At 53.2% G+C, this 22713-nt stretch overlaps 1 protein-coding gene and 1 non-coding gene across 2 annotated transcripts; both read right to left on the reverse strand.

The window, feature by feature from the left end:
* Nucleotides 1-515: 515 nt before the first annotated feature.
* Nucleotides 516-633, reverse strand: LOC137763247 (U5 spliceosomal RNA). Its single transcript, XR_011073791.1, has one exon. It is a non-coding gene; the product is annotated as a U5 spliceosomal RNA (small nuclear RNA).
* A 2502-nt stretch (nucleotides 634-3135) lies between these two features.
* Nucleotides 3136-18700, reverse strand: PTCH2 (patched 2). The gene is made up of 22 exons (XM_068537940.1): nucleotides 18360-18700; nucleotides 17719-17911; nucleotides 11204-11393; nucleotides 11027-11096; nucleotides 10743-10834; nucleotides 9907-10102; nucleotides 9185-9306; nucleotides 8889-9036; nucleotides 8672-8803; nucleotides 8434-8589; nucleotides 8257-8349; nucleotides 7854-7979; nucleotides 7642-7760; nucleotides 7187-7535; nucleotides 6725-7037; nucleotides 6491-6633; nucleotides 6225-6405; nucleotides 5817-6097; nucleotides 5589-5726; nucleotides 4396-4538; nucleotides 4202-4301; nucleotides 3136-3828 (listed from the first exon to the last, which is right to left on the reverse strand). The coding sequence occupies exons 1-22, from the start codon at nucleotides 18450-18452 to the stop codon at nucleotides 3565-3567; spliced, it is 3642 nt and encodes a 1213-aa protein (XP_068394041.1). The 5' UTR covers nucleotides 18453-18700; the 3' UTR covers nucleotides 3136-3564.
* Between the last annotated feature and the right edge of the window lie 4013 nt (nucleotides 18701-22713).

Genomic DNA, 22713 nt, shown 5'->3' on the forward strand with positions numbered 1-22713 from the left:
CTCAATAATGCTCTTTCTGTAGAGCACTTTTCACTGAGATTCTGTATTATGTACCCAATTTTTTTTTTTTTTAGTTCTTGGTTCCACCAAAAACTTAACCTCCTTAAGAGAAAGAACCGTGTACATTTACACGGAAAACTGGCATCGAGCGAGCATTGAATGGGGACAATCTGACCAAACTGCCTCCTCTGCTAGTTTTGAGAAAGAAACCAATGAGCCTGTTTGGAAATGAGCACTGCTGCGTTTAATCTCTTTCGCTGTACATCGTGCCAAAAACGTTCCGTGCTTTTTCACGCCTTCCTTTATTTAGTTAACTTCTTCACCTACTGCGAAGCCTTGGAGAGAAACTGGCAGAAACACAGAAAAGGCATATCTCGCAAAACGAAGTAAATAATTCGAAAAAAAACTCCAATAACCGACACGGGACTTCTGTCTAAATTCCCCTGGGTAATTCCAAACAAGTTGTTAAAACACAGAAACAAACATTAACTTCTCGGTTTTTAACTCCAATATGCACCTCCCCTAAAATGCGCAACTTCAAAAACTTAAGTAGACACTCAAAACCGTTTCTCTCCACGGAAATCTTTAGTAAAAAGCAAAAAATTCACATGATATGAAAGGAAACCACAATATGCTTACTCGTCTCCGCTCGGAACACTCCCAGAACAACGTCTAACACTCAGACCACTTACGGTTGCTCCGCTCCTGCGCGGTTCGCGCTCCCTGAGTGGAATTTACACAGACCATAGATTTCTAATAGGCACTGTCCCCTGCAACAGTGGACAAACCCCGTGGTGGGAACTCAAGCAGCGTGAAACTGTCTTTTCGTGGTGCACCATGGGTATGCAAATCGCAGGCGGTTCCGGCCGCTGGGCGGCACCAGCCGCTGGCCGGGCAGGGCGGCACCGTGGGGACCCCAGGGCTGCAGCGCTCTCTCGTCGCTGTGGGTCCGCCCGGGAGCCGGCGCTTCCTTACCCTGGCTGAGGTTAAGTCCTACTATTCCGTACCCTCAGGGACCGCCCCCCAACCCTGCTCTAGGGACAGAAGCAGAAACGGTAGAGCACAGACACTCAGGGACTTTGGGACCATGTAGGAGGCAGGTCACCACTCCTTCTGGAGGAGATGACATCCAACTTATCTGCAAGGATGGTTCGGGTTTATGGGAAACGTGTTCTCCGCAGAGGGAATGGCCTCTGTGAAGTTATGGGTGGTGAACATAGAAAGTAATCAGCCTGTCTGGAGTAGAGTGTGGTGTGTCTGAATGAGGGTGTGAATCCAGCCAGTCGCTGTCCTGAGAGAGCTGGGATGATGGCAGAGGCTAGATCGAGTTAGGCCTGGAAAGGGCTTGGCTTTGATCTTGTGATATCAGTGATGGGGAGCCATGAACGGGGCTGAATAGTGTGCGCTGCCACACAGGGTGGGCTGTCCTGCAAACACTGGGACTTGTCCCCAAGACTGGCCGTGGTCAGTGCCCCGGAACTGACAATTCCTGGGGTGGTCCGGCTCCAACTGGCTGGAATCCTTCGGCTGCTGCCACACCAGGACACTGTGCAGTGTTTCAGGGTTATTCACTAAGCATGCAGTTGGAGCACAGACTTTCAGCATAGCTAATATCCCACAAACTACAGAAATAGCACCTATGAGAAGCCGGGTGATGTCTTACATAAATATTTCATTTAAAATCCTGAAAGGAAAAACTAGCACCCTACAAGATAGGCTCTAATCTTCCCATTTCACAGATGAAGAAGCTGAGGCTCAGAGAGGTTCTCTGACTTTTCCAGGTTACTCAGCTGGTAAGTGGCACCGATGGAGTGACATCTTTTGCACTATTCCAGCCTGGTGAGCTCTCCTGCTCTACCCAAAATCCCCTCCAAAGTGACCCAAACACTACTGGCTCCAAATCCAGTGTCCATCCCTTGGGCATCCTGGAGGCATCCCCTACTCTAGGTTCCAAGCCAACCGCCTGCTTCTCTTAAGTCTTCTCAAGCATCTTAGTGTTGATTCAGCTGCAGAAGTCTTCCCCCTCCCCCCCCCCACCTCCCTGCCCACTTTTGGTCAGAACCTGATTTTCTGGCCTTTGGCCTGGTGGGGTGGAGTGTGAGAAGGCAGTACTCTGGGGGTGGGATCGTTCCTGGTGAGTGGGTGGCTGGAACCCAGGGTGTGTATGTGTGTCAGTTGAGACGGAGCCCTGGGATAATTGGAGAAGGGCAATAAAAGACCTCCCCCACCTCATGCGTCAGATGAGACTCTGTACTCTACACCCAGGGGTGTGGCCAGAATCTTCCAGGCCTCTGTATAGTGGGCCTGTTCAACCTTCACAGAACAAACAGCTTAAATACAGAGCCTCACTGGTTGCTAATGCAACCTCAATTTCAACAGTGCCCTTACTGATCCCCTAGCTGTCTGGCCAAAGATGCCTCTGGGGCGCCAAGCTGACTGCTGACTTGCAGGGGCCTCTGCCTTGGAGGTTGGTCTGGGCACAAAACTCCTAAAATACCTCCCTGCTATCCCCATCTCTGTTTCAATTGGCCACCTTCTTCTTCTTTTTTTTATTTTGGCTGCACGGCTTGTGGGATCTTAATTCCTCAACCAGGGATCTAACCCGGGCCCGGGCCGGCAATGAGAGTGCCCAAGTCTTAAGCACTGGACCGCCAGGGAATTCCCTCAGACGCTTTCTTGATCTGCTTCCACTTCTCCTCTCACCTGTTGCCTGGCTGTGTCCCTCTGCCCATCCCCCCATGCCGCTCACAAAGGAAGGTGGGTGATGAGTCTGGAGAGGTGCGCAAGGCTGGCTTATGATGGCTCTGAAAGCCACACAGTGGGGTTTGACATCAAAAACATTTGTATCACTTTGTGTACTAAGCACTTCAGTCAGACCCTGTTACCAAGTATATGACCAACACATGGGCTGAACATCATCTTCACGTGCCAGGTGAATAAACACACCAAGGACTAGGGTAGACCCACAACATGTGGCCCCGACGCCTCCACTTGCAAACTCACAGCTCTATCTGAAAACAAAGCGCCAAAGTCATTTGAGATGAGTTCATATAGAATATATTTCACTTTTAAAAATAAAACTTTCAGCATAGCTAACATCTATACAAACTACAAAAATAAACGTCTCCATATAAATAATTTATGTGGTGAGAGGTGGGCAGGGATACAGAGAGCCTACCCAGGACTCAGCAAGCATTGGGGGACCAGGACTGGTGAAGGGTGCTAGAGGATCCCTCAGGCTTGGTCTGCTGGGGGCAGCAGGGTGGGGTGGGAGGGGGGACAGGGCTGCACTGCAGCCTGAAGTGCTTGCTGGCTTTCACCCCACCCGGGCATGGGCACAGGCACGGAGCACCCGGGTGTGCAAGGCTGCTCACAGCCTAGAGGGTGGTGGTTTTGTGTGGATCCCAGGGAGGTCTGTGATGGCTGGGTCGGGGAGGGGATGGAGGCAGACAGCAGCAGCAGCAGGGCTCCCCAGGAGTCTGCCCTGCATTCAGTAACACCCCACGGCTTCCCAGTGCCTTCATGTGGCCTGAACGGGGTCTCCATGCTTCAGCTGCTCTTTCATCAGATGGCTGGACATGGTCCCCTAGAACTAAGGTTGCTGGAGCCACTGGCAGCTGGTGTGGCAGCAGGGGACCAAGTAGGCTCTTCAGAGGCTGGGTGGATGTAGGCACCAGGCAGTGGAGGTGGGCGGAGGGCCACGGTCATGGAGGTAGTCACTCTGGCAAAGCTCTGGGGAAGGGTGGGGGCTACCCCCCACCTGAGCCCTCCTCCTTGTGCAGCTGGTGGGCTCAGGACCTCTGGGCTCTCCTTGTACATCTGTACCACCTTGGGGGAGACACCAGCCCCAGTGAGCCCAGGGGCTACTGGGGACGCAGCCCCCTTCAGCACCTCCCTGGTTGGGAAGCTGGGGTCTTTGGCGGCTTCCAGCAGGGTACGAGAGCTGACAAGGGACAGGATGTCGAGGTCTGGGGCAAACCCTGCACCTAAACGGCTAAGGTGGGTCCCATGAAGAAGTCAGGAGGGCTGAGGGGTAGGGACATGATGTCTGGGCGAAGGGGGAGGCTGCCACCTTCAGTTGGTGGTACTTATGGGGAGAGGTCCCTGTGAGTTGAGCCCCGTCTGTTGGCCGCTGAGGGCATTTTACCCTGGCTCTGTTCCACCCCATCCCCTGGGCTGGGAGCAGAAGGAGGGTGGTCACCTCTGGTGGGGGGCCCAGGATGGACAGCAGCACAGGCAGCAGCACGAGCCCATGGAGGAGGCCTAGGAGTGTGAGTACTGTCAGCACCACGAAGAAGTACCTGGAGGGGGGCGGTGTGTGGGGCCGGTCAGCCTGGGCAGGTCCTGCCGCCAGTGCAGGGCAGCCCTGCCGCCTTGCCCCGAGCCCTCCCCTACCTTACAATGAAGTCAAAGTTGGAACCAGCAAGCATGAGCAGACCCAGCAATGTGGAGATGGCCCCATCGGTCACCGGGGCCAATGTGTGCTCTAGGGCCCGGGCAGCCCGGAGGTTCCGGCTACCCTGGGAGGTCAGGAAGCCCTGGGGGAATAAAGCGGTCCTGGAGCTGCTCCTTGGCCAACCATGGCCAGCTCATCTGTGTCCCCAGGGCTCACCCATGCCTTGGCCCACAGAAGGCCAGGTGAACCGAGTCCCTGGGAGCTGCCCAGGACACAAGCACGAGTCCATATAGGTAACACTGTATAGATGAGTGAGACACAGGGATGTCTAGAATAGGTTGGCAAACTACAGTCTGTCCCATGTTTTTTGTAAATAAAGTTTTGTTGAAACACAGCCACACCCATTTGTGCACACAGTACCTATGGATGCTTTTGGGCTACCCCGGCAGAGTTGCCGCAGAGACGATATGGCCTGCCAAGCCTAAAATATTTACTATCTGGTCCTTTACAGAAAAAGTTTGCCAACCCCTGGTCTAGAAGGATGGACACCAAAGTGATAACTTCTAGGGGTGGCATTTCAGAAGATTTCTAATTCTTTCTTGGTACTTTCCAGCATGCTGACATTTTTTGTCTCCCAAGGAGTATATATTATTCTTATAAGCGGAAAAATGATAAGGCTTTTATGGGGGAAGAAGGGAGCTGTTTGTGGGGTCTGGCCAGGTCTGTGCCGGAGCTGCCAGCTGGTCCATGCCCCCCACCCCACCCGCACTCCTCCCCCGCCAGAGACCACGAAGCTGTGAGAGAGGCCTGCCTGCCTCTGTTCTAATATCTCTGTCTTGGTGGGATCTCGCCATCCAGCTACCACCCCATTTCTCTGATCCTCTTCACAGTAAATTCATCCGAAAGAATTGTTGGTTCCCATTTCCTCACCTTCCATTCCGTCCTCCCTCACCCCTTTCTGGTCAGGCCTTTGTCCCTCCTCCCTACTGAAATGGCTCCTTATTTATTTGTTTGTTTACTTGTTTATTGCTTATCTCTACGCTCTAGAATAAGCTCCTTGAAGGGAAAGCCCGTCTGTAGTGCTCTTATCTCCTCAGTTCTTAAATAGTACCTAGCACACAGTAAGTGCTTGATCAGTATTTGTTGAATACCAAATCAGCTGGCCCACCCCTCCCCTAGTGCCTGTGCTCACCAGAGCCACATGGACCGTGAACTCGACACCAATGCCTACAGACGCCACAAGGATCACCACGGGGATGGCGCTCAGCTTGATGCCCAGGAAACCCATGATGCCAAAGAGCTCCACAGTCATCACTGCCAGGACCAGTACCTGGGGAGGGCAGGGCTCACCCAGGGCTCCTGGGCAGGGCACGGGGGGGGAGCTATGGGTCTCTCCAGCCCCGCCCCTGCAAGGACTCACTATGAGGGAAGCTGCCCAGGGGTTGAGCAGCAGCAGGGCGCAGACGAGGAAAGTGCACACCAGCAGGATGCAGACTGCCAGCACAAAGCAGCGCCGCAGGCCCAGATACTGCTCCCAGAAGAGGAAGGGGGAGCCGCTGGGGTAGGCGCGCACCCCGGCCCGGCCTGCCTCGGCACACGCTGCCCGGGCCCCCTCAATGGTCTCCACGAAGTCTGCAGTCTTCTGGAGGCCGCGCAGTAGAAAGGGGAACTGGGCAAACTCCAGGGGCTGGGCCGCGGGGACTGTGGAGGGGAGGGGATGGAGGGAGAGGGAGGGGTGGCCAGTAAGCACAGGGAGCCGTGGGCAGGGCCTCAGGGTAGGGCCTGTGTGGGCCCAGGCCTAGGCTCTTCGGGCTCCCCTGGGACTCACTGCGAAGGTTCTCCCCGGTGGTGTCGTACTTGTCATGCAGCCACTCGGGAGGTGGGGGGTAGAAGTTGGCCTGTGAGGCTGCCAGACCCAGGGGGTCACTGCTCACCCACATGGTCAGCCCCATGTAGAAGAGCTCAGGTGGAATCAGCCCGTCCTTGTCCACCAGCTTCCTTGTGGTCAGCTGTAGAGGCGGAGAGAGCTGAAGGCTGGGCCCATGGGGCCTGGAGCCCCTGGGTGCTCCCTGACCTTTCCAGTCCTCTCCCAACCTGGCTGAAATCCAGAGGCTCCTGGGCATCCCCGGTCTGGATGAGCAGCTTGTAGGCTAGGGCCCCATCCTCAGAGCCATTGCGGTATGAGTGGCGGGTGATGTGCCCAGAAGCCCAGTCCTGGTCAAACGCAGCCTGGATTCCTGGGAGAAAACAGGGTGGGGTCCGGTTGGCCTGGAGCTCTGGGAGCTCCTGCTGGCCGCAGCCCTCCCTGCCGGTCTCCTTGCCTCTCACCCTGTAGCCAGTTGCGGTAATAGTGCAGCCAGGTGCGGGGTGCCTGCGTGGCCGGTGGGGGCAGCACCGCCTTGAGGGAACTGAAGCGCTGGTGCAGATCAAAGAGGGCGCGTTGGGAGTGGGCGTAGTCAAAGCCACCCTGTGTCACCAGGGCCACCTCGTACAGAGAGAAGTACCTGAGCTGGGCGCTCAGGAAGGCATGCTCCTTGGTGCCCCGAGGCACCACATCTGTCAGGGCCAGCCCATCCTGCACCAAGGTCGATCCATAGAGGCTCAGGCCCAGAAGAGCCCCAAAAAGTACCAGCACCATGGCCTGTGGGAAACGGCAACTAAGCTGGAGGCCCAGGGATACCCTTGGGCCCTCAGATGTTGGGCTAAGCCCTCTTCCCTTCTTGGGGCCCAGAGACACCTAAGAAGCCTCTGCTGTGTCTCACCTCGACCTGCCTGGGCCTGGAGGCTTACCTTGGTGTGGGACTGGAGTAGCAAGGGTGCAAACTGAGATCGGGCGAAATGGGCAAGATTCCAGCGGGCGCAGGCCAGGGACTTGCAGGCTGCCTTCTGCCTTGTCCCCTCCTCCTGGCCTAGAAGGTCCCGTGTTGACCCTCCTGGGCTGAAGAGCTCAGAGGCCAGTGGGTCAGAAGGTGGGGGCACCAGGTGGGCTTGGGGAGGCAGGATGGTGACCACATGCTGGCTGCTGGCTTCACAGTGTGCAAATGCCTGAACAGTGGCAGTCAGGTGAGCAATGCCCACTGGTACTGTCCTATCTCCCAGCTCCTGGGGCAGAATCTGAATCACCCGAGCAGAGCAGGGGCTGGAAGAGGCAGAGAGAGGGGGTGATGGGTCTGTGCCTGGAAATGCTGCTGAAGGGACAGGACGGCATGGGGCCAAGGAAGGATGGCCTGGTGGGGTAGGGATACCTAGAGAAGCAGCAGAGCACATCAAGGCGCTGGCAGTGGCGCCGGTGCAGGTCCAGGCTGAGGACCGCTGGGAAGACAAGCATCACGGCTGCAAAGTTGCAGCCAACCACTACTGCCGCCTGCGGGATGGACAGGAGGGGCACAGAGCCTGGATGAAGCCTGCCCCGGCTCCATGCCCACCCTGAGCCCGGGCCCCGTTTGTGAGGCCTCACCTGCAAGGAGAAGGCCCGCAGTGCAGGGATGGGAACTAGGGCAGCCATGAAGAAGGCGACCATGTTGTTGATGGATGTGAGTGCAACGCTGGTGCCTGTGCGCTGCAGACACTCACCTGTGCGCTCCTGTCAGGACAAGGCAGCGTGAAGGATGGCAGAGGTGGGTAAAGGAGCCTCATAGCAGCTAATATTTATCGTACTGTTCTAAGTACTCGACTTGAATTACCTCACCGATCCTCACTACAACCCTTACGACACAAGCACTATTATTACCCCTGTTTACAGATGAGGAAACGAGGCACAGAGAGGTTAATTACCAGCCCAAGGTCACTCAAACCAAGAGGCTCTGAGCCCCTACGCAGCACTGCCTCAGATGAGCCCAGGCTGGAGGACGAGGCCTCACCTGGAGAGGGGTGCCAGGTGGAGCCTCTGTGAAGGCATGTGCCAGCAGGAATATATCATCCACGCCAATGCCCAGTGCCAAGAAGGGCAGCACCTGGAGGGGCACAGGGCGGGCAGCTGGAGGAACCGAGCAGCCTGGGCCGTCAGCCCCCAAGTCTGCCCCACAGTCTTGGTGTACCTGGGTAGTGGCGGCATTGAAGGCGATGCCGAGCAGGGCGCAGAGCCCGAGGCCCGAGGCCACCGCCAGGGCCACCAGCAGCACCCCGGCGAGGCCCACGGCACCCTGGGACTGAGCACAGTCCCACCGCAGCATTGTCACGCAGGCGTAGGCCAGCTGTGGGGAGATAGGGCAGTCTTGGATAGGGGCTCCCAGGGTGGGGGCCGGTGGTGGGGGACAAGGTGCCAGGAGGACCCACCATGAGCAGGTAGCCTCCCACCACGCGGGCAGCGCTGACTTCAGAGAAGGCGTGCAGGATGTCATCCAGGGTGGTGGAGGAGAAGGCGTGGATCTGCTGGGACGCGTTCCCAGGTAGGGCCTCCTGCGCCAGCTGGGGAGACAGGGCGGTGTGAGGGGCAGGAGGCGGCAGCGGCCTCAGGGCACCGCGCTCGCCGTCTCCACGCCTCCACACTGACCTGCACGAAGCGCCGCTGCCAGGCCTGCAGCACCGTGCTGGCCTGCTCCTCGCTCCAGCCGATGTCGTGTGTCTGGTAGTCGCCCCGGAAGTGCTCATAGAGCTGGCGGGGACTCATCAGCAGGAAGGTGCTCTGCAGGGCCTCTGCCCTGGTTGGGGTACAGGAGAAGTAGGAGTCAGAGCTGGTCTGAACGCCCAGGAGGGGGTGTGCAAGGGGCTTTTGCCAGAGTTGCCTGGCATCAGGGTGTGGCTCCCCATACCTGGGGTGCCCTTACCAACTCCCAGGGGAGGCCCTACCTCAGCAGCTGTCCTCGGGGGTCTCTGGCCAGGCCTCCCAGCAGCAGTTCCTCCTGCCAGTGCATGAACTTGTGGGAGAAGCCATGGCAGCCCCCGCTCAACTCCTGAGCCACATTGGGAGCCTGGAGGGGGACAGCGGAGGGGCTCATTACTCAAGGCCCTGGTTTTGGATAACTGGGTGTCTCTGGGCTGGAACCTGCAGGAACCATGCTTGCCACGGAGCTCTGTGGGCCTGGAGTGTAGATAACTACTATGCTGAGCCTCTTGCCTACTCTGTAAGGGAGCAGCTAGTGTCCTGCAGAGAGGAGGGCACAAGAGGGAGCCGAGGCCTAGAGACAGGCTGCGGGGAGGAGCGGGCATAACTTTGGTGGTTTTGGAAAAAGGTCCACGTTCACAGGGCCACACAGACACTCAGGAAATTAGGTGTGATACTCGTGCTTAGCTAATTTGTCCTGTTTCCCTGTACACGTGTATTTTGATGAAGTCCAGCCTTTCTGGGCTTAGAAAAGGACAAAGGGATTCATAGGCCACTTGAGGGTTCCTTAGCAGAGCTGAAGAGGAATGGAACCCTCTAGGTGTCTAGCACAGTGGGGGCAGGGTAACAACGTCCAGGAGATGGGGGGCAGAGCACAGAGCAGTCTGCTCTCTCCTAGAACAGGGGAACATATGAGGGGAAAGGGAAGGAAAATAACCTTTCCCTGGCAGACCTGGCTGGAACCCACCTGCCTGCTGTGATGGTTAGGGGCACTAGATGGGCAGTGGAGGTCGTCAGGGTGCAGACAGGGCCGCCCCACGTAGGCCTGGCCCACCTGTGCCTTGTCTAGCAGCTCCCGGAAGCCCTCAAGGGAGGCAAAGGGGCCCAGCTCCTCCAGCAGCTGCTCTGGATCCAGGTTGGTCCACTGGATGTCGGGGCGGCCCCTGCAGGGGAGAGCCCATAGTTGGTGAGGATCAAGGATCAATGCCCACCCTCCAAACCACTGCTATGGGACCCATGTAGTAGCCCACCCTCCTCCTAGCTGCTCCTCTGTCCCTCTGTGTGGAGGGTGGTCAAGGCTCAGCCCAGCAGGCTGCTGCAGTGAGCTGTGGACAGATACCTGGGCTGAGATGGACCTCAAGACAGATGGTACTTAACACAATGAAAAGGCCCAGAAAAGCCCTATTGCATTCCTTCCCAAACCGTCTACCCTTGGTTCTAATACATAACCATACAGGCACCTGCTTAGAACAGGTTTTCTTTCTGGCCTGGGTCACAGCTGAGCTGACACCTAGCTAACTCTCCCTGGCAAAGTCTTTCTGGGGATTTTTTCCTTCCTTTGTTCAGATCTTACAGATCTTCGTGTTTTGTCTAAATAAGACAGGTCTGCCTCTCCTTCGGAGGTGAGGCGAAGGGGGATGTGGAGAGAGCCCTGAGGCTGCCGGTGCTCTGACCCTGGCCTGGGAGGTAATTAGGCCCTGGGTGAGCTTTTGATCATCATCTTTACTCCCACCCTTCTCTCTGCTGGGGAGGTCCTGGCAGGGGATGAAGCAGGGCCCTGGGAGCAGCTGTGGCAGCACTCACGGCAAGTAGGCAGAGCCCCCTTGGAGTTTGGCTCCTTCCCAGAAGCAGTCGAGGGGGGTGAGGATCACGCAGGGAAACAGCTTCTCAATCATCTGCCAGGGACATCCCAGGCCACATCAGTCCTGTCCCTGGGCTCTTTTCTCCATGACCTTTGTAGGATGCCCTCTGCAATGCCCCCACCTCCCGATGCCCCCCCCACCCCCCCGCCGTCTCTCCAAGCCCTCCCTTACTGCAGAAAAGGCTCCACCTCTACCTAGTCTCAGAGAACAGCTCAGGATACTCACCCGCTCAATCATTCCATTTTCAATTAGGGGAACTCCTGACTTGTAGCAGATTTTGTTCAAATCCCAGGACCTGCAATAACCAGGGGCACAGGACATCAGCAGAAGAGGGGGATTCCCACTCCAGCCCTGCTGCAGCACCTCTCACCCCCAGCTGCTCAGGGGCTCAGCCAGACTCACTTTCCATAGAGTGATACTTGCACTTTACTGGCGGTGAGGGCTGCCTGGAGGTGGAGGCCAAGTGCCTCAGGCGTGAGGACATTCTCCCCCTCCTGGCGCGGGGTCTGTATCAACATCTGGGAGGTGTATGCAGCCTCCTCCCCCAGCTTCTCCTTGGTGTATTGCAGCTCTTGGCTCACCCGGCTGCCCGCTGCCAGAGCAGAGAGAGAAAGCTGGGGGGAAAGAGCCTCAGTGGATCAGAGCTCCGGGGGCCGTGGGACCCTAACCCACAGAGGCCTCCCAGGACAAGTGGGAGAAGCTTCTCCCTGATGGCCATGCTGACTCCCCAGGCTCCTGGCCCTCTGCTTGGAATCTGGAGTGGAGAGGTCCAGCTGTGTGGCTCTGTGGAATTCTTGTGGGACCTAAGGTTTAAGCATGAACCCGGCTGGCTGGGTTTGGAGCAAATAACTTTAAAACGAGAGATCAACATGAGCTGGGCCAGGGTGGGGTTCTGGGGGTGTCCTGGTAAGGGAGCCCTCACTCAGTCCCTCTCTACTCTGGTGGGGAGGACAAGGAGGGACAGAGGGGCCAATAGGGAGGCTGCCATTGGAGGGTCTCCTAAAAGAACAGGTCTAGCGCTGGGGCTGGTTCCTAGTTCAGGTTGTCCCAGGCAGTGGTTTATATCCATACGCTTTTTTGCAAACTGCTCTGCAGAGGGGTGGGGGGGTGCCTGGCAATAATGGCTCTGTGGTGGCACAGGTGCGGGGGAGGGTCAGACGGTCTTTCAGTGTGATGCTGCCAACATACTGCTTCCACTTATGGATCCTGGCAGAGGTGACATCAAAGTGGGCCTGGGGAAAAAGATCCCTTTCACCAGTCTCTCTGTCCAGACAACGGGGAGTCCCGGCGCCAGGCCTGCCTTCATCTCCTTGATCAAGTCCTGCATTGCACTGGCCACGGAGGCCAGCTCTGTACCTGGGATCTGGGGAGGCGGGGATGCTGTGAGGGATGCTATGACCTGACTGTGGTTTGGGGGAGGCGAGGGCCAGGGCCAAACCACCCCGGAGGCTTTGTGGACTTGGCCTGGTCTTAGACCCATAATCCTTCTTCAACCCATCTGGGGCCTCTTCCTGTAGGTCACTGCCACCCTTGGGGCCCAACGGACTGCTTCTCTGAGACTCCAGCCCCACCTGGGATTATCATGCTCCCCAATCTCTTTTTCAAACCCACACAATCCCCTCACTCATGCGAGCCCCAAACCCTTGGAAACTCCCCATCACAGATTCACCCATATGCTCACACCTCCCATCCCCACAACAGTCTCACACAGCCATCATCCTGCCTTCTCAGCTGGCAATTCCACCTACTCTTTTTCTTCCTTTCCTGACTCCCCACTCCTCTGCAGTAGGCTCGTACTGCAGTGTTTATTTCACCAGGCTTGGGCCAGAGGTGCCACAAGGAGGGACAGGAGGGGAGGGCAGAGATAAGCTCCTCACAGTAAGTGAGATTGCTGAGGGGAAGGAGGCATGGGAGAAAGAAGGAACCCGGACAGAGCTAATAAGAAAGCAAGAGAAAGAGACAAGCACAATTTAAAATACAGCATCAAGGGAGTTCCCTGGAGGTCCAGTGGTTGGGACTCTGCACTCTCACTGACGAGGGCACGGGTTCGATCCCTGGTCAGGGATCTAAGATCCCTGCAAACCGCGTGGCGTGGCCAAAAAATTAAAAAAAAAAAATACGGCATCAAAGAGAATAAGGAATCCTCAGAGAAAATGAGGAAGAGAAAAAGATAAGTCTTCGCTGACGATGATGATGACAGATATGAGGACAGATGCACTAGGATGTATTGTGAGGCAAGAAGAGACGGGGCGGGGTGCCACAAAGGCTCTGGACAGACCTGGCTTTGGGTCTTGGCTCTGATGCTTGGTCTGTGCTTGAGTAAATTACTTAGTCTCTCTGACCCTCAATGTTCTCATCTGTGAAATAGAGAAATGCCTACCTTGGTAGAATTAGAATCAATGCGAGCAAAGTACTTAGGAAGTTGTACAGAACACAGTAGGTACAGATATGGAGTTATTATTCAATAGCTGCTGGGAGAGAAATGATATGATGGAAAAATGAGAAAGAACTGGAGAAAAAAAGAGACTGCAAGTGAGTGGGGAAGAAGCAGAGGGAACAGGGGAAGGAGACATCAAAATCATCACATTTGTTAAAAACTTTACAAAAGGGGCACATATATACAATGGAATATTACTCAGCCATAAAAAGAAATGAAATTGAGTTATTTGTAGTGAGGTGGATGGACCTAGAGACTGTCATACAGACTGAAGTAAGTCAGAAAGAGAAAAACAAATACTGTATGCTAACATATATATGGAATCTAAAAAAAAAAAAAAAAAATGGTTCTGAGGAGCCTAGGGGCAGGACATAACGATGCAGGAATAAAGACACAGATGTAGAGAATGGACTTGAGGACGTGGGGAGGGGGAAGGGTAAGCTGGGACGAAGTGAGAGAGTGGCATGGACATATATACACTACCAAATGTAAAATAGATAGCTAGTGGGAAGCAGCCGCATAGCACAGGGAGATCAGCTCTGTGCTTTGTGACCACGTAGAGGGGTGGGATAGGGAGGGTGGGAGGGAGACGCAAGAGGGAGGAGATATGGGGATATATGTATATGTATAGCTGATTCACTTTGTTATAAAGCAGAAACTAACACACCATTGTAAAGCAATTATACTCCAATAAAGATGTTAAAATAAATAAATAAATAAAAGCCACTGAACTGTGGAAAAAAAAAAAAAACTTTACAAAAGGGAGGATATAACTGGTTAGCCAGCATGGAAAAAGAGTCCACTTTATAGGTAATCCAATAAATGCAAATTAAAATAGCAATGAATTATCACCTTTCAAATTAGCAAAGATTTAAGAATTGGTAGTACTCATTGCTGGCTTACAGGAATGCATTCTAACTTACCTACCGCAGGAGTGTAATTTGGTACAATATTTGGGGGAAAGCAATACTGCAGTATGTTTTAGGATCCTCAGAAATGTTCATAGTCTTTGGTCCAGAAATTGCACATGTAAGGACCTGTAAGCTATTGTAGGGACTCAAGCTGTCTCTGTGTGGAATGGGAGCCATATTATGTTTTAAGCAGAGAAGTGAGATGACCAGGCTTTTTCATCACCTGATATATTCTGGAGCTGAGCTGTGAATGATGAATAGGAGTTGGCCAGGGAAAGAAGTCAGAGAAAGGGGTTCTGGACCAAGTGTGTGCAGGTAACTGTAAGAGGCTCCGTGTTGCTGGGCTGCTAAGAGTGAGGCAGAGACAAAGCTGGATAAGCAACCTAGAGTATGCTAAGGAGCTTGAACTTGGTTTTGGAGACTCCCCGGAACCCAGTAGAGAGTGGTGGAAGGGCTCTAAGCAGGGATTGACTTGGCCAGATTTAGAAGCACCACAGGAGGGCAGTGCGGAGGCAGATTTGAAGGTGAGGGGGAAAGATCAGTCACTTAATAGACCTCGATTTCCTGGGCCATCCTCTGAAAGGCCTAGTATTCAGGGCAGCTGGGCCCTTCCCCAGCCTTAGGAGGTGAAATTTGATTAGTCTAATAAGTCAATCACAGTAATTCCACCGTCTTTGCCAAGTGAAGGATTTAGGCATAGGATGCTACACAGTTCTTGCCAAAGTATAACCAAATGGGAAGTCGGTGGGGGTGGATGGTGGGGAGGGGTAGGTGGTGTATTTTTCCTCACTTTCAAAAAGGGATGCAAGACAGGGATGACTTCTGTTTTCTACCACTGCAGCAGCCACCTTGGGAGAAGGAGGTGATAAGCCTGAGGACAAAAGCCCAACATGCAGAAGGCAGAGGAGAAAGACAGAAAGAAACTGGGTCCTTGATGATGTCCTTAGATTGCTGAATTATCCATCCTGGAACTTCTCTACTGTCTACTGCTAGACTCCTTGTTGGGGGGGATAATAAATCAGTCTTCTTCTTCCTTCCTCCCTCTTTCCCTTTCTCTCTCTTTCATGTGGCTAAAAGCATGCTAAATGATACAATCAGGAGTGTACTGCCAGGCCTCAACTAGAGCAACAGCTGCAAGGGTGGAAAGGAGGGATCTGAGAGAAGCTGAGAAGGAAGAATTTTAATTGTTTAGTGACCAATCAGGTGAGCAAGAAGAACTGAGGCTGACCATCAAGGTTTCAGACTTGGGTGTCTGAGTGAATAGTGGTTCCACCAATTGATATGTGGCTGTCCCCTGCCTTCCAGACAGAAGGGCTGTATGCTCCTTATCTTCAGGGACAGCTCCAGTTTCAAACCATCTCTATCACTGTTCCTGTAAGTACTAGTTGGGCTACATGCTGTGATTTTCCTTTTCTTTTCTTTCCTTCCTTCCTTTCTTTCTTCTTCTTCTTCTTCTTTTTGCCCGCACCACCTGGCTTGCGGGATCTTAGCTCGCCGACCAGGGATCAAACCCGGGCCCTCGGCAGTGAGAACGCGGAGTCCTAACTACTGGACCACCAGGGGATTCCCTGTGATTTTTATTTTAGAGAAATTATCTGAGTCCTTCAGCTTTAATATTGATCAGGAAGGAGAAGTCACATTCCAAATCTCACCACAGCAAAGCTGGAGAGTCCAGAACTCTGATAGCTAATGTCTAGCTTCTTTCTTTGCTTTCTGTATTAACAAAACAGGAAAGGAATGGAAAATACCCTTCAGTCTTCACTGCCTAGGGCATTGCTGGAAGAAGCCTCAACAACAGATGTACAGAGAAAAGATCAGGTCAAGATCACTGCTTTTACCTCACCCATAGCCCCAGCTAATACAGGGCAGAGTGATATTCTTTTTTTTTCAAAGTAATTTCTTTCTTTTTTTTTTTTTAAATAAATTTATTTATTTTTATTTTTGGCTGCATTGGGTCTTTGTTGCTGCGCGCAGGCTTTCTCTAGTTGCGCTGGCGGGGGCTACTCTTCATTGTGGTGCGCAGGCTTCTCATAGCAGTGGCTTCTCTTGTTGCAGAGCATGGGCTCTAGGTGCGCGGGCTTCAGTAGTTGTGGCTCGCGGGCTCTAGAGCGCAGGCTCGGTAGTTGTGGTGCACGGGCTTTGTTGCTCCGCAGCATGTGGGATCCTCCCAGACCAGGGCTCGAACCCGTGTCTCCTGCGTTGGCAGGCGGATTCTTAACCACTGCGTCACCAGGGAAGCCCCAGAGTGATATTCTGACATAAAGAGAAAAGACCTAGGAATTGATTACCACCCTCTTATATCACCCTCGCACAAGCAGCAGCAAAAATCCAGTGGGATCTAGCCTATCCTGTGCTGGAGTGTAGGAGAAAGGATGAGGAAACATGGAGGTTCAAGCAGTGTTTAGATTGGGAAGATCTGGGGAATGGAGAAAGAAGAAGAGGTGGGAGACAGCCTCTACTGTGGCAGGAAATCCAAGAGTCATTTGGGACCACCCAGGCAGCAGTAGTGTGGGTGGGGCTATGTGCGTGTGTGTGTGTGTGTGTGTGTGTGCGCGCGCGCGCGCGCGCGCACGTTTGTCTTGGGGCTGGGGGCAGGCAGGCACAGCGAAACATCTGCTCTGGACCCCAGGGCTGGCCTAGAGTGTGTATATATGTGAGGGTCTGCAGAGGGCTGGGGGGTTGGGTGGGGATGGGGTGTGGGAGCCCAATAGGCAGGCAGGCTCCAAGAAACATCTGCTCTGGATCCTAGGGCTTGCCAGCATTTAAAATAACTCAAGGGTGTGAGAGTCTAACCTGGGCCCTGCCTTTGGGTGTGCGCCAGGGCTGGGGGAGGTTTGGGCCAGCCCACAAATGTAAATTTCCCAGGAAAAAACAGAGGGGAGTTGGACTCTGTTAAAGGGTTGCCATACTAGGCTCCAGGAAAAGAGAGTTATGTCAAAACTATTAATAAGAAATTATTTTACTCTAATGCTTCCATTAGGAAGTGAAGATCTGGTTCCATTTGACTCTGCTGTTGCCTTGAAGTACAGATTCTGTGCCACTTTTCCACTAAATGGTTGCAGGGGACCTCACTGTATGGGACCTCTCCCTGGAGGCCTGCCAGATGATTTACTGTTTCCCCAGCCTTCTAGTTCTAACTTTTCTGATTCTCCTAGTTAGATGTGATCTCTCCCTGCTTTCTTTTATACAACATAATCATTTTCTGCTTTGTATCATATTGTATATTATATCCCAGCATATATTTTACTTTCCTTGCTACTGAAAGATGGGTCTTGCTTTAGTTGCCTTTACAAGCACTGCAGTGCAGTCAAATATGAAAGATTGCCAGTAAATGCTAAATAAACACACACGCACTCACAGATAACTGTTCCATATACCCATTCACAGGGTTCCACCATCTGCAGATGTCCATTTATGGATGTGAGAGGGAGCAGGGCTCCCAGATGCTCAGGCTCTGGCAGGCAGGTGCCCCCTCCAGACCCAGCGCAAAGCCCACTAGAACTCAGTAGCCAGCTCCTCACCCTATTCTCACCATACCCAAGCAACTATGGCCAGTGTCCACAACTCACCTTCCACCCAGAGCTGTTCTAGGTCTGTCTCAATGATGGCCACGCGGAGGCCCAGTGCTAGGGCCCCAAAGGCCAAAAGTCCCAGGAAGAGCACTTTGCCACAGTGTCTCTGGATCCCGCAGCCCAGAGAGAAGAGCAGGCCCTGGAAGTAAGCACGAAGCCAGAGTGGAGCCTGAAGGCTCCCAGCTAGGATCTGGGATGGAAAGAGAAGGGTCAGCCAGGCATTACTGCAACAACGCATGAAACCTTTACCTCTTCTCCTTATTATACCCTCTACCAAGCTCTAGCTTCTTGGTTTCTGGATACAAGACAGAGGACCTAAACAGACACAGGCCCAAACTTGGAAAAAATTTGACTCCATTCCCTGCCTCCCACCCAATATACACCTGAGGAAGGCACAGATTCCTCTTCTGAGATAGGATACATATACACACACCTGTTCTCAGGTGGACAGAGGTGGACACAGACACACCTACTCTCACCGGACAGAGCAGGAGGAGACACGGACAGACAGACACACAACACAGCTTTCCCGGGCGAGGGCCAATAACACATGGCATTTAAGAGACATCACACCTTGCCGAGTGACAGACCTGGGGTCTCTAGACCCGGCCCCTTCTTCCGGCTTCCCCTCCACTCACCTGGGGTGCTGCAGATCGAGCTGGGGGTGTGTAGCCCGGGGGCAGCTCCCCGAGGGGTGGCGGCCGAGCCATGCTGGCGGGGATGGGGGGCATGGGCGCCCCCAACCCGCGTTATCTGGGAGCCCCCATAGGCTGGCCTGGTCCCGCGTACCGCGAGGTCCCGCGTCGGAATTCAGTGGGGCCGCTTAGCCGCGGGTACGGGTGTACAGTGGCGTCCGTGAGCTGTAGGAGTGCAGGGCGGTGCGGGCCCGGGGCGCCGAGCCGGAGTCGGTCCCGCGTGCAGGAACAGCTACGCGACGCCCGGCGCGGCTCGAGGTGGCGACCGCAGTGCCGAGGAGGCGTCTGTAGTCCAAGAAAAAGGGAAGGGCCGGGGCTACGCCCTCCCTTTGGCTTAGTCGCCGGCAAATTACCCGGAGCTGCGCGGCCGGATCCGTTGCTAGGCAACGGCGCCGCGGGGGGCGGGGCAGGAGACCACCCAGGCAGGGCCACCCCTCTCCTCGCTTCCCCGCCCGCCCGCCCGCCTGCCTGCCCTCGGGGAGGAGGAGGGAGGGAGAACCCGGAGAGGCGATGCGTTGGCCAAATGTAAGTCAGGAGAGACCAATGCTGAGAAAAGGTATCTGCTGGCCGACCCAGCCAAGACCCAAAGACTGCTTTTCACAACTCTCTGCCTCCATTCTCTCCCCCTTCAGTCCACTCTCTCCACTGAGGCCAGTCATCTCTCTAAAATGCGAATCTGATGACAGCTGCAAAACACAAAGCCCACTTGGAGCACAGGGCCCTGCAGGATCTAAACAGTCTTCCCTCCCATAGTTCCTTCACACCCACCCAATGTTCCTTCCAGCCCTGCAGAGCCACATATAGTTTCCTAAACCCACCATGTTATTCCATGTATTTCTGCCTTTGTACATGTGGCCCTCTCGTTTTGGCAGACCACCTTCAAAACGGAGCATGAGGGAATTCCCTGGCGGTCCAGTGGTTAGGACTCCGCGCTTTCACTGCCGAGGACCCGGGTTCAATCCCTGGTCGCGGAACTAAGATACTGTAAGCCTCGCAGCACTGCCTGGAAAAAAAAAAAAAAAAAAAGACCCCAAACTGAACATGAATCAACCATCTGCCTTTGAAGTCCTCCTTGAGTCACACCACCCCTCCTAACGGATAGTTGCTTCTTTCTTTGTGCGCCTTATAACACTCAATTTATATATTTATTATTGCACATGATACAATTTATGTACTTGAAAGTCTGCCTCCCTCACTAGAGAGTAAGTAGGTGCTCAATAATTGTTGAGTGAGTCATTTAAGAGTTGCACAAACCAGTCTTGGAAGTGACTTGGAAACAGAGCCTAGTCCCTTTATTAAACTTTCATCAATTGTCTGGCCTCTTGAGTGTGTTTCTGCAGGTTCCTGACTGATTAATGCTGAGTGGCAGAGGAGGGTAAAATCAATATACTAGCATGTAAAGTTTGCGAAAGAGAAAAAGAATCTCCAGTAAACTCATTACTCTAACACAACTACTATTATCTCTGGCCAATTTCTTGGTCAATTCTTCCAGACTTGTTTATGATTACATCACAAACATTTCATGTTACTACATAGTCTTTGTATCAATCATTTGGAGAATGTCCTTAGGACAGATTCCCAGAAGTGGGGGTGTTTGGTCAAAAAGTATGAACATTTTTATGGCTCTTGCTACACATTGCCAAACTGCTTTTTGAAAAGTTGTGTCAATTAACATCATCTCCCTGGAGATCTCTCCTCAGTTCTGGTGAAAGGGGAACTTTAGGCCAAGGGGGTGAACACCTAGCAGGTTTGCCACTTCCATTGGTCCATTCATCCAGCAAAATGCCTTGGAGGAACTAATAAATATGTGATGCTGTTGGCCAAGTAGTGACTACACAGTAAGAGCAGCGTATGTGCACAGCACTTTGTTCCTCCCTGTCATAGAGAAGAGGGTCCTGTTGTGTAAAAAGAAAGTGTACCCTCAGCAATTATCCGGAAATAGAAATAGCCTCTAAACTAGGTTGTGTGGGCCCCTAGATTGCTCTTGCGGCTACAGCAAAAGATGAGTATGGCTGGGTGTCATCAGGACTGGAAGTAGAGAGGCTTTGCTGTAACTAGTTCTTGAGGCCTCCTTCCTTCTCGCTAGATTTGCAGACATAAGGTCCATGGAGAAATAGATTGCTAATCACCTGGGCCTTGCGACTCTGTTTCCACAGCAGGCCCACCATTGCTAACAACTGTGGTAAAGTCCGGCACTTCTATGGATGCTTTCAGGGCAAGGCCTGCCTGCTGAGAAAACTTCTTGCCTTGTAAAGTCCAAACACCAGGGTGGGAGAAACTGGTCTGCAGTTCCAACAATTCTAACCCAGGGCCTAGTGCCCTCTGACTGCTCTGAGCTCCAAAGTGACCTTTCTTCTCCCCAACAAAGTTGAGTTCCTAAGTACAGCTCAGCTCAGCCACGGTGAGCTAAAGCCACAGACCCCAGGGAACAGGGAGGGAAGAAGCTCCTCTTTTCTCTCTATAAACAGCCTGCTTCAACTATGGAATAGCCTGGTTCACAGTCACTTCCACTGGACCTTGGTATGTGTCTTGGGCCCAAACCAGAGAAATTCTCCAAGGAATAACAAAAAGAGAAAAGCAATCATTCATTATCACCAAGGAGTAAATCTAACTACTGATTGAGACAAATATTCCTTAAGGTCTCTTATGGAGCCACCCCTTTGCTAAGCTCTGGGGTTGCAGAGTACCTGATTTTTAGAAGTTCATAGCCTAAGAGGGAGCACAGAGACCACATGGGAAACCACTGTGAGCTGGAATACTCAGGGAGGTTTCCAGAAGTGAGAAGATCTGGATGGGAGAGGTGGGAGGGTGACAGAATCTAAAAGGAGAAGACAGGGTTCAAGGTCTGGATCTTTCATTTACTGGCTATGAGATCTTGGGCAAGTCACATAATCTCTGACATTGCCCTAAGGATTAAATGAGATAATATATATAGCTGAGGAACAGTGCCAGGAAAAGTGAAGCAAAACACCACACACACACACACACACACACACACACACACACACACACACACACACACACACACACACACTCTGTTGGGGAAAGTCATCAGCCTGGCTTCAGGGTAGGGTCCATGAGGGAGGAGCCAGGGCAGGCCTTCTTTCCCTGGTATTCCCCAAGCTACTCACTCACCATGCTTTGGGCTGGCTTCTGTTACCTGGGCCAGGCAAAGTCAATGACCCTGAGATGTGGAGGAGGGAAGCAGATGCCCTAGCAGCCCCCCACTACCACCCATTATGTTTAGGGGCCAAGCCTGGGAATGTATGCCCCTTCCCTCTAGGCAGATTTATTCCAGTAGCACCTGTCAAGTCTCTAGTGCTAGAGGCTGCAACCAGAGATCAGAGAATGGCCTTTTACCTTGATGGTGAGGGAAGGAGAGAGGATAAGAATCAAGGCAGAATTTCCCCATTTATCCATGGCAGAAAAGCCCCTGATGCAAGCCTTCTGGGTGGTGGCAGATGGCTCAGGCTGAAGACAGGTCATCCTGACCTCTAGTAGAATGTGTTCTCCTGCTCAGCCTCTTTATCTCCCTGTCAGCTCCATCAGAGCTGAGCTTTCTAGACCTTCTGTCTGGGTGGTCCTTCCCACACCCCTCTCCCCCTTCCTCAGACACATTTAACTATTTAAAAAGCAGCATACCAAGACCTGGCTTATGTACCTTCTTAGGGGTAGGGATACCTGTGGATTAAAAAAAGTCTACTCTTTGCAATTCTCTGGAAATAGGAACAGCTTCTAAACTAGGCTGTGCAGACCCCTAGATCACTCACTCTTGGGATCCAGCTAGAGTGTTCCCTGACGCTTTCCACTGCAGATGGGAGTGGGCTGGCAAAAGTAATGTGGTGAAGAACTGGGAAGTTCAGCCTCTCACCTTGGAAAAAGCTTGGAGGGCAGTCTTGGCGGTCAATCCCCTTACAGGCTCAGGGAGCTCTTGCTGGCAGGTAGGGGAGATGGGTTACTGGGGGAGGGGTTCTTGCACCAGTAGCCATCAAATTGTCTGATCTGGCAAGCTCCCAGAACCCTGTTCCTCAACACCTCCCCAGAGTCCTCCTTGATTTGGCATTAAAGGCCCCCTTCCCCCTCTCCCCTCATGCAGCATCACTGGGAGAGAGAGGCAGGGCAGATTCTGTCAATTCTTTTGCCTGCCTGGCTCTTCTGGCTTCTGTCCCATGGAGAGGTAGCTGGCCAGTGGACATTCAGTTGCTCACTACATTTCAAACCTCTGTAGATGCTGCCAAAAGGAAACAAAAGCTGTTCCTGCCTTCTGGCAGACAAATAGAGCAAAGAGAAGAGAAAT

This window comes from Eschrichtius robustus, chromosome 3 (genome assembly GCF_028021215.1).
Source record: "Eschrichtius robustus isolate mEscRob2 chromosome 3, mEscRob2.pri, whole genome shotgun sequence".
NCBI lineage: Eukaryota > Metazoa > Chordata > Mammalia > Artiodactyla > Eschrichtiidae > Eschrichtius > Eschrichtius robustus.

Excerpts from the sequence above, each read along its gene's own strand:
- PTCH2 (XM_068537940.1), bottom strand. The coding sequence starts at position 18,452 with ATGCCCCCCATCCCCGCCAGCATGGCTCGGCCGCCACCCCTCGGGGAG. Across the intron at positions 7,038-7,186 it reads TACTCCAGTCCCACACCAAG|GCCATGGTGCTGGTACTTTT; the intron begins GTAAGCCTCCAG and ends CGTTTCCCACAG. Across the intron at positions 6,634-6,724 it reads TTACCGCAACTGGCTACAGG|GAATCCAGGCTGCGTTTGAC; the intron begins GTGAGAGGCAAG and ends GTTTTCTCCCAG.